Source organism: Rutilus rutilus (genome assembly GCF_951802725.1).
Source record: "Rutilus rutilus genome assembly, chromosome: 2".
Taxonomy (NCBI): Eukaryota; Metazoa; Chordata; class Actinopteri; order Cypriniformes; family Leuciscidae; genus Rutilus; species Rutilus rutilus.
This window is the reverse complement of record NC_140210.1, coordinates 23,119,999-23,131,524: the sequence shown is the minus strand read 5'-3', so window position 1 is coordinate 23,131,524 and position 11,526 is coordinate 23,119,999. Positions and strand designations below refer to the sequence as shown.

Genomic DNA, 11,526 nt, shown 5'->3' with positions numbered 1-11,526 from the left:
ATCTACACCTACAAATACTCTGACATTCCATCTCCTCTGGTTTGATTGCTGTAAGTTACCAAACTGCATTTTGATAAACAGCAATAGAAAGTGCCTTGTGATTCATTACATGCTCCCTGAACATAATCATTAACAAAGTAAAATATTTCAGAAAATAAATATCAGTATGCTTCACAACATTCACACCTCTGGTAGACAAATTACTTTAAGAGTTGTATTCCCATAGGTCAGCCCATCAAAACTAAATCTTTTTTTTTTTTTTTTTAATAATGCAATGGTTAACATAAATAGATTTGATCATTCACTCCAGCTACCTCAATTTCATTAGGGTGCAAGAAGCTGGCAGAGAAAGTCAAAGTTTAAGGATACTCCACCCAAAAATTTATATTCTCACATAATTTACTCCTATTAAACACACTGTAACAGAATTTTCATTTTTGGATGCAGTATCCTTTTAACACCTCAAAACTTTTTCTGCCAAGATGGCTGCTGCCAACTGCTGGGCGTCAGTCACATGAGGGTACCACCCCATGACCAATTGTACTAGCTCAGTGGGGAAAATGTTGCACAGGTTGGTAAATACTTTCTCTCGTACTTCCTGGTAACGACTCGAGGCAAGTGGCTCCTGGTGCTGGTGTGATGAAATTTGGGGCAGATGGGACGAATGTCGGGGTGGAGGAGTGGCGCGAAAGTCCCATGGCATCCGCCACATCTGTCCACGGTTCCTTGAAATTTCCTGGAAGCTCAAGGGCTCGTAGCATGGTTGTGGGTGCTGTCTGTAATATGGATCCCAACTGGTCTTTTGTTCTTGTGATAAGTAGGGTTTTCTAGGCAGTAATGGAGAGTGCTCATACATTCTGGAGTCTGACACACTTTCCACACGTGTTGAGGAAAGGCCACGACCCAGTGGAGAGTTCTGGGAGTGAGTGTTCCCCTGGCAGAGAGGAGGGTAGTCTTGAGGACAGCTTGAGCGAGCGCCCACCACTTGATGCTGGAGTTGTGGAGACATGCAGGAGTGCTGGAAGTGGGGGTCTTGCTGATCTTCTAGAGCAAAGCTATGAACACTAAGTATGCTGTGGTGGAATCCAGGGTGGTTAGATGTAGCAGGGGAGAGAATGCACCCTCGAGGAATAACAGGGAGTAACTGGTAATTTCTACGATGATGATAGTGGTGATGACACTTCATACCTTCATCCAGTAACAAGTCAGGAGAGCTCATGCGAGAAAGCTCGGTGTGGGTTGCCATGCCATAAGAATCTGAGCTCATGCTGCCATCACTGCTGCAGTCTGATGCCACTGAGCTGGTCCGTGGGTCAGCATCGAACAGGAAGTGACGCTCTGGACTCCTCTGAGAGGGCAAGCTTAGGTCAGAATATGCCCTAACCATGGAGTAATAAAGTTCTGGAGACTCACAGGTTTTGTGGGGCTCTGCATGAGACAACGATGGACCTTCCTGATTATTCAACAAACAAATATTGTAATCCTTTAAGTCCTGGCTATGCCCATGAGATAAAGGAGGACCTCCTTGAGCTGGAGGCAGAGCTAGGTTGCTCTTATACAGGTCTGCTTTGGTTTTTGAACACAGCTTATCCTCCACATCACTGAAAGAAAGGGCACGGATATTGGGGTCAGATTGCCTCTTTGGCTGAGATTGTCTACTGTCACCGGCTTTGTCATTACAGGAACCTCCAGGCACACTGTGACTCTTCTCTAGACATGTCTCTCCCAGACTTTTAACTGTGGAGCTCTTGGCACTGGCCCGGAGCTCATCTGCCACAGCTCGCTGTGGCTGTATACCACGCTCTGGATGGTAGAACTTACACTTGTGACCGTAGGTGCACTTCTTTCCTAATAGAAATAAGATGTAAACAAGTGTTTTAGTTCTTTAAGCACTTTGTAAAATGACATACACTTCTACTTACAAATTAAGGTTGTCAATTTAAAATGCTGTGTTAATTTCTGTGATTAATATATTTTTTCAATTCCTAAAGTAGATATGCTAATGTCTCTTTCCTACATACTTTGGCTAACATTAGAGTATAGGATCACGCTATATCCATGCACCGCTTAACAACTCCACAATGCAAGAGAAAGCAGCTGACTGATGGTCTGCATGTACCCAGCCGTGCTCACCTGGGCATCCTACTGTTTGGAGAGCCGATGGGCACAATGTACAATACCCAAGTTAAGGACACTCAAGCGTTACAAGCTCCGTCTGACTATCTGTTTTTGATTCTGTCAGTAACGTTCTTGTCTCAGTGATTATACACACAGCTGAAAGTGCAAAATAAGTATGAATATTTGTGATACTGATATTGTAAAGAGGATTGATACTCTCATAAAATTACTGATGTTTCACAAATGTTTTAACAAATGTTTATGTGTACAAATGTTATAACTATTATTTTTATTACAGCTCTCATTCAAACAGAGATAGAGGATGGAGTAATGACAGAGAGACCAAACTGTTCTCTTTGTATTCCATTCTGTGACAATACGGCCCAGCCAGTACGGATATGGTTTCATTTTCCACTGTGGGGCTGATAACGGAGCTCTTTGAAATGTAACACAAATGCGTCAGTCGTTGTCTTGATAACACGAGAGTTTAAAGACGATATGAGATGTAAATAGCGATCGTGTTATGGAGGATGATCAGATATTTATTTTAATTGTATTATTAATTTGTGTTTATATCGGTTAGCCAACCATACTGAGAACTCCGGGCCGAGAACAGTTTGTAATCGTGCCGTGCCGAACCAGGCTCAAGTGGAAACATAACTGGAACCGTTCGGCCCGATGGTGGAAAAGCGGCTTAAGTGTGATATTTATTATAATGAAATAATTGGAGTGTTCGGGTCAACCGCTATAGAGTTATTATCACTATACAGTTATATCCAGTGAATGCAATTTACAGGTTTCATAGAAAAAGAATGATCAGTTGCTGTTGGAATACTTTAATGGTTGTGGTACAAAATAACTAAATAGGAGAGGCAATGCAATTGTAAAGACATGAGAAAAATGTCATGTTTAAATAAAGAGAGGTTTGATCAAGTGGTGTAAATATTTGATGATTTGCATTGTTAAGTCTAAACCATTACTTCATTTAGTATACGCGTATTCATGAATATGCAAAATAGCTCCGCCTCCACTCACTCACACCAGAGATTCATTCAGTCGACTTTACTGAGGTAAACCAAATACCCTTTCTATATCTATAGTCTTTAGGTAAACGCGGCACAATGGCAAGTGGAAACACTGGTTTAATCCAGCCATATGCTGTGTGTTTGAACCAGAAACTGATTCAGAAGTATATTGAATACTGATTCTGAAGAATTATACAGGCTCGTATACAATTCGATGTATCAGAATGGTAATGCGTTTTATGTATTGCTCTTTACAACGTCGGACACAACGGTAATTAATATGATTAGCCTTTTGCTTGACTACGTTATCAAACAGCTAATATTGTGTTGTTAATGTTACACAAACCATGTATGGTTCGCCACCTCAGAGTCAGACAGTTGCCTTCTAAAAATCAGTATCCTTAGAAACGCTTTCAACAACTTAGAACATCAGTGGAGAAAGGCATATAGTTCATCATAACATAGTAATATACATCATATACATAATTCATCAGCTATATTGCCAAATGTAACCGAATTTTCATATCAACAGAAAAATATACCAGGATAACCTGGCTTCTCTTGAGACTCCCATGCTTCGCAGCATAGTTATGTCACAGTGTCTGGTTTGTGTTTCCCCGGGTGTCCACTAGAGGTCTCTCTCCCTTACTGTCACCATTCATTCTGGAACTGCATTCCCCACAATCCTTGTCTGCACTCTTCATTGCACCCAGCTGTTCCCCATCATGATTGTTAGTTTCTGTGTGTATAAATACCCTGCCTGTTTAGTGTTTGTTACGGAGTCCTTGTATGTATCACACCACTTCTTAGGTCGGTTCTTGTCTGTGTCTTGTTCTGTTCTTGTGTTGGATTGCTTCATTGGATTTTGACCTCTGCATGGACTGGATTATGATGTAACGGATTGGCCCTTAATAAATATACTGCAATTTGGATCCTACCCTTGTTTTTGTGTGTGGATTGTGACAAGTTAATGATATGCTAAAGTCCATCCACATATTGACATGATTGGTTACAAGGTAGTTTGTGACGTAAGAAACACCAGCAATTTCGAACCGCATTTTTGAAACTTTGGTTCACTGCAGTTTAAAGGAGAAAATACTCAGCAATAGTGTTGACTTATGACTTTGCACATGGTTTATCTTAAAACATATTTTTTTAAAACACCACATAGACATAAAAACAACATTAAAAACTTGATTTTCACCACTGTGGGCTTTTAAATGCTTCAATTCGCTTATTTTATTAATTATATTATATTAATAAAGAAAAAACTAAATATAGACAATCATGCAAATTCATATGCAATAGCTTTAAATGGTTTTATGTCATTTATGTCAATAATTGACTGTATTAAAAAAAATAATCACACACATTATGGTCGTCACAAACCTCGTGACTCGTTAATTTCTTCAATTTGTTTATTATATTATGTTAATATTATATTTTATATTATATTATATATTTCAAATAAGTGCTGTTCTTTTTATCTTTATATTCATTAAAAAATGATCATAGTTTGCACAAAATATTAAGCAGCATAAGAACCATTTTTTACTGCGATAAGAATAAGACATATGACTTAAGCACAAAATCAGAATATTAGAATCATTCATTCATGTGACATGGAATACATTTTTAAATAAATCCTGTTATTTATATTGTAGACCATCCATGTGTGGGGTTGCTATTAATTCAAGAGCGCGTGCTCTCTCACAAGTCTTTCAAAAAAAAAAAAAAACCTGCAAAGGCTGTGTAGCTTTGGCATCACAGGAATAAAATGCATTTTAAAATATATTCAAATAGAAAAAAGTTGTTTTACATTGTAAATATATTTCACAATATTACTGTTCCCTTTCGTTGTCACTCCGAGTTACGTCGGATGACGACGAATGGGGTTTCGCTTAGAAATCCTATCATCTTCGAGTATATAAAACGAGCCAATGGCAAAGAAATGCCATGGGTCTGCGGAATTTGCATAGCGTAACTCCGCCCCACCCTGGGGGTATATAAGGAAGTGCGCTGGCAACATGCAGATATGTTTTCGCTTCGGAGCCAAGTTGATGTACTTCACTCCACAGCCAATCCTGAGATTCATCTCTTCATTTCTCTTCGAGACGAGCCTCTCTCCAAGTGTTGGTGTGACAGCGAGTTCCAGCGAGTGCACATTCCCTGCTTATCTGTGCAGTGATTTGCCAGTGTTTGTGTGTTCTCTCCCTGGTCGCTTCAGCATTTGTGGAGAAATCTCCTTTCTAAAAGAGCTTGCACGCGGCACGTCTTTTTAAAGATGCCTCGCCCGTGCACTTCTGGTTGCGGTCTTCTCATTTCTGACTCTGATGGGCACAATCGCTGTCTTGTGTGTCTGGGTATTGAGCACGCTAAGGCAGCGTTTGTGGATGAGTCATGTTCCCATTGCGGGAACATGCCCATCGCACGGTTGCGGTCTAGACTCAATGATCTTCATGTGAGAGTCCCCTCATCCGCACCCCGATCTACGGGCTCCGCGAGAGCTAGTACTTCGGCTGGCGGCCAGGGTGACCTGAGGATTACGGTGTGGGACAAAGTGAAAGTGAAAGTGACACGTGACGGCCAAGTATGGTAACCCATACTTGGAATTTGACCTCTGCATTTAACCCATCCAAGTTAATGCACACACATTAGGAGCAGAGTAGTGAGTAGTTAACACACACACACTGCAAACGTGGATACACACACCCAGAGCAGCGGGCAGCCTTTGTGTGGCGCCCTAATCGGGGAGCGATTAGGGGTTAGGTGCCTTGCTCAAGGGCACCTCAGTCATTTCCCACCGGCTCTGGAATTGAACCAGCAACCTTTGGGTTACCAGTCCAACTCCCTAACCACTAGGCCATGACTGCCCCTAGCGCCGACTATTCCACGCTCCACACCGTCCTCTAGCGCCGTGCAACCCGCGATTGTTTCAAATGAGCCCGCGGTACAGTCCTCTGACTTGCCGCGGGTCTCATTTGGCGCCCTAGAGGAAGATTCGATGTTGATCGCTGCATCACAGCCAGCATTGCCCAATGCCTTTCCCAATGCCTTTCTTCCCGGATGTGCATGAGGAGGTCACGAGGAGGTCACGAGGTCCTGGAAGGCACCATTGTCTTCTCGTGATCGCTCGGCGACCTCCTCCGCCCTGCCTCCTCTCGATCAGGCGGCCGCCAAAGGGTACACTGGGGTTCCCCAGGTTGAACGCTCTGTTGCGATGCAACTGTGTCCTCAGAGTGCTTCTTCCCGTGGCGACCCTAAGCACCCCTCCAAAGCCTGTAGGTTCTCTTCCACCCTTGTGGCGAAGGCCTATAGAGCTGGGGGGCTGGCGACACTCCAGGTCTACCAGGTCTACCAGGCCCAGATGTTGCGTGACATGCACGAGGGGAGGACTGACCCAGCGCTCTTTGATGAGCTGCGTGCCGCCACCGACCTTGCTCTCCGAGCGACGAACAGTGCGGCTCACGAGCCTCGCCACTCTCGTCCCCCTCTGTCGCCAGTTTCCTGCCAGAGCACGCCTCAGTGGGACACTGGTCCTCCCCTGGCCTCCTCTGGCAGGACGCGGCTAATGACGCGGCTAATGACCGTGCCCCCGCACCGGGCCGCTATGCCACCCACGCCTGGGCCGGTCATTCCGCCTCGCTGCACCACCGAGGGTACGTCTGTGGTCCGCATGACCCCGCTGGTACAGTTCCTGGAAGCCTGGTTAGAGCTTTCCAGGCTGTCCCGCTGGGTCGCGAGGACCATCAGGCTCGGCTACGCGATTCAGTTTGTGCGGTCTTCTCCCCGCTTCAGGGGAGTCCGCTTCACTTTGGTCGGTGGCAGTGCCCCGGTTATGAGAGCGGAGGTCGCTACCTTACTGGCGAAGGGTGCGATCGAGACTGTCCCTCCAGCCGAAATGAGGTCCGGCTTTTACAGCCCCTACTTCATTGTACCGAAGAAATCCGGTGGGTTACGACCAATCCTCGACTTGCGCGTCTTGAACCGCTCCCTTCACAGGATGCCGTTCAAGATGCTCACGGCCAAACGCATTTTCGAGTGCATACGGCCGCAGGATTGGTTTGCAGCGATCGACCTGAAGGACGCCTACTTCCATGTCTCCATTCTTCCTCGACACAGACCGTTTCTACGGTTTGCTTTCGAGGGGCAGGCATACCAGTACGCGGTTCTCCCTTTCGGGCTAGCCCTGTCTCCTCGCGTCTTCACGAAGGTCGTCGAGGCAGCCCTTGTTCCCCTCCGGGAACACGGGGTTCGCATCCTGAACTATCTCGACGACTGGCTGATTCTAGCTCACTCTCGAGATCAGGTTTGCGAACACAGGGACCTAGTGCTCCGGCACCTAGCTCGTCTGGGCCTTCGGGTCAACTGGGAGAAGAGCAAACTCTGTCCAGTGCAGAGGATCTCTTTTCTCGGTATGGAGATCGACTCGGTCGCTATGTGCGCGCAGCTTACGAGCGAGCGCGCGCAGTCACTGCTGACTCGCCTTCGTCAGTTCGAGGGCAAGAGTGTGGTTCCACTGAAACTATTTCAGAGGCTCCTGGGGCATATGGCATCCGCAGCCGCAGTCACGCCGCTCGGGTTGCTTCATATGAGACCACTTCAGCTTTGGCTTCGCGATCGAGTCCCGAGGTGGGCATGGCATCACGGCACGCTCCGAGTCTCAGTGACTCCGACCTGCCGTCAGACCTTCACCCCGTGGTCGAACCTCAGTTTTCTTCGGGCCGGAGTGCCCTTGGAACGAGTGTCCAGGCATGTTGTTGTATCAACAGATGCCTCCACCACGGGCTGGGGCGCCATGTGCAATGGACATGCTGCGGCGGGCTCCTGGACAGGACCCCAGCGCCTTTGGCATGTCAATTACCTCGAGTTGTTGGCTGTACGCCTTGCCCTGCACCGCTTCCATGCGTTGCTCAGGGGTCAACACGTACTAGTCCGATCGGACAATAGCGTACATCAACCGTCAAGGTTGTAGCGACTGTAGCGTACATCAACCGTCAAGGTGGTCTACGCTCCCGCCGTATGTCACAACTCGCCCGCCACCTCCTTATATGGAGTCAGAAGCATCTGAGGTCGCTTCGAGCCATTTATATCCCGGGAGACCTGAACCAGGCGGCCGACGAGCTGTCTCGGCTTCGGCCTCTTGCTGGAGATTGACTGTAGCGTACATCAACCGTCAAGGTGGTCTACGCTCCCGCCGTATGTCACAACTCGCCCGCCACCTCCTTATATGGAGTCAGAAGCATCTGAGGTCGCTTCGAGCCATTTATATCCCGGGAGACCTGAACCAGGCGGCCGACGAGCTGTCTCGGCTTCGGCCTCTTGCTGGAGATTGGCGACTCCATCCCCAGACGGTTCAGCTGATTTGGGATCAGTTCGGGGACGCACAGGTGGACCTGTTTGCCTCCCACGACTCGTCCCACTACCGCCTGTTTTATTCCCTGACCGAGGGCACGCTCGGCACGGATGCACTGGCGCACAGCTGGCCGCGGGGCCTCCGCAAATATGCGTTTCCCCCAGTGAGCCTTCTTGCGCAGACTTTGCGCAAGATCAGGGAGGACGAGGAGCAGGTAATTTTGGTTGCCCCGTATTGGCCCAACCGCACCTGGTTCTCAGAACTAGTACTCCTCGCGACAGCACCTCCCTGGCCAATTCCTCTGAGGAAGGACCTGCTTTCTCAGGGACGGGGCACCTTATGGCACCCTCGTCCCGATCTTTGGAACCTCCACGTGTGGCTCCTGGATGGGACGAGGCAGGTTTGAGTACCCTACCACCAGCGGTGGTGGCTACCATCACTTCCGCTAGAGCATCGTCCACGAGACATGCCTATGCGTTGAAGTGGAACCTCTTCGTCAACTGGTGTTCTTCTAAAAATCTAGAACCCACGAAATGCCCCATCAGTGTCGTGCTTTCCTTCCTGCAAGAAGGGTTGGAGCGAAGGCTGTCTCCCTCCACCCTGAAAGTGTATGTTGCCGCCATTGACGCACATCACGACGCAGTTGATGGTAAGTCCTTGGGAAAGCAGGACCTGATCGTCAGGTTCCTGAGGGGAGCCAGGAGACTGAATCCTCCTCGTCCTCCCCTCGTACCCTCTTGGGACCTCTCAGTGGTTTTAACTGCCCTGCTGAGTGCTCCCTTTGAGCCTCTGCAATCAGTGGAGCTTAAGTTCCTGTCAATGAAGACAGCACTCCTGGTTGCATTGGCCTCCATCAAGAGGGTAGGGGACCTGCAGGCATTTTCGGTTGACGAAGCGTGCCTGGAATTCGGGCCGGCTAACTCTCACGTGATCCTGAGACCCCGGCCTGGATATGTGCCCAAGGTTCCCACCACTCCCTTTCGAGACCAGGTGGTGAACCTGCAAGCGCTGCCCTCGGAGGAGGCAGACCCAGCCTTGGCACTGCTCTGTCCAGTACGCGCACTCCATGCCTACGTCGACAGAACGCAGTGTTTCAGGACCTCAGACCAGCTCTTTGTCTGTCATGGTGGGAAGCTGAAGGGAAAGGCTCTCTCCAAGCAAAGGTTGTCTCACTGGATAGTGGACGCCATTGCTTTGGCATACCAGCAGCAAGGTCGACCGTGCCCCCTTGGTGTGACGGCCCACTCCACTCGGAGTGTGGCATCCTCTTGGGCTCTAGCGCATTGCGCCTCGCTAACAGACATCTGCAGAGCTGCAGGCTGGGCGACACCTAACACATTCGCGAGATTCTACAATCTCCGAGTGGAGCCAGTTTCTTCTCATGTACTCGCTTCAATTAGCCGGTAATAAATTCTGCTCAGGTGTCTTCGCTTGCTCGCCATTCCTCTCCACGGACGGGATACGTGCGATATTCTCCTCAGGTGAGCCTAATAAGCCCTGAGTCTCCTCCAGCACTGACGACGTCAACGCCAGAGTTATCCGCTGTACCGCTGGAAACGCCTGAGTTCAGTCTCGGCTCCTCAGCGAAGACATATCTGCATGTTGCCAGCGCACTTCCTTATATACCCCCAGGGTGGGGCGGAGTTACGCAATGCAAATTCCGCAGACCCATGGCATTTCTTTGCCATTGGCTCGTTTTATATACTCGAAGATGATAGGATTTCTAAGCGAAACCCCATTCGTCGTCATCCGACGTAACGTCTCCGTTCCCTACTCAGGGAACGAGGGTTACATACGTAACCGAGACGTTCCCTTTCGAATGGGAACTAGCACTGCGTCCGAAGACACTATGGGGAACGCCTCCAGCATGACCAGTGTCTGAAGCACGTGATTCAAACGCGACAATGTCATTGGCCGGCGACAGCCCGTGACGTAGTTACGTGTGCGATCGTGAGTACAAGAGGGGACCTTTAGGACACATCAACAATTTATTTGAGCACAATAAAATAAATTATTGTGAACATAAATATCATGAAGAATGCATTAGTAGAAGTACAAACGTTTAGTTCTCGAGGGACCTGAATGCGCACATTGTGAGGATTTCTCAATGAAACCTCAGTTCGTTTGGGTGGAATGCCTTTGACTCGTTGAGGCTGGAATATGCTGGGTAGGATGCATTTGCAAAACTATCTACAGAGACACGATAAGGAGCTTTGTCTTTTCTGTTCTCTCCTCCTTATGCTGTGTTCACACTGAACGCGAATTGAGCGTCAAATTCGCTTCTATCGCGTCTAGATGTACGCTTGAACATTTTGAAGCCATTCGCGCATCCAAAGCGAATTGGACGAGGCAAAATTTGCTTCTTGTGGGAGGGACAAGTGCTTGTCCACCACAACATGCACATTTATTAAGTTTAGACCTTGAGTCAAATAACTTTTTCAAATGGCAGGTTTTCCATGTTAGTATATAAGGTAAAACTATAAAATTATACATTATTAGTAGTCCTATTATTAATGTAACATGGTAAACAATCCCATATTTGGAGTTTTTCTTCATCTCATTCAGAAATGTATGACTGCAAGTGTTCAGTGTCACATTCATAGTTAACATAGGTGAACAATTTCATTCCTTCTTTGATGTCCTGAATAATTCTATAGGTCTGTGCCATTTCTTTGTTCAGGTTATTACTGTAAAATAATCTGTAATTTATTTTTGTTTTGATGATAAATGGAGCCAGCCTCCAAAACCTGTCCTCTGATTTTTTTTTCTCACACAACACTGTCCAGACACGAACTATGTTCTTATACTATGTTGGTTGTCTTTACATTAGAATAATAATGTTTCATATAATCTAGATTTAGATATGGAATAAGTAGCATTCAATACAAAATGAATATGTCTCATATATTGAAATCAAGTTTTTATGTGATAAAAGATTTGCTTTGTTTTTACTTCACCACGTGACAGCAGCAAGCAGGCTCTTGATTGGTTAACGCGGCGCGAACAGACGCCAAAATTCAGATTTTT

The 11,526-nt window shown here is 47.0% G+C and overlaps 1 protein-coding gene across 1 annotated transcript in view; it reads right to left on the bottom strand.

Annotated features, from left to right (window-relative positions):
• Positions 1-422: 422 nt before the first annotated feature.
• LOC311281283 (putative ribonuclease ZC3H12C) overlaps positions 423-11,526 on the bottom strand; it is a 238,735-nt gene continuing 227,631 nt past the window's right edge. The window contains exon 6 of the mRNA XM_084394113.1: positions 423-1,848. Within this exon, the coding sequence (XP_084250239.1) occupies positions 455-1,848 (1,394 nt within the window). The 3' untranslated portion in view covers positions 423-454. The remainder of the gene's footprint in view (positions 1,849-11,526) is intronic.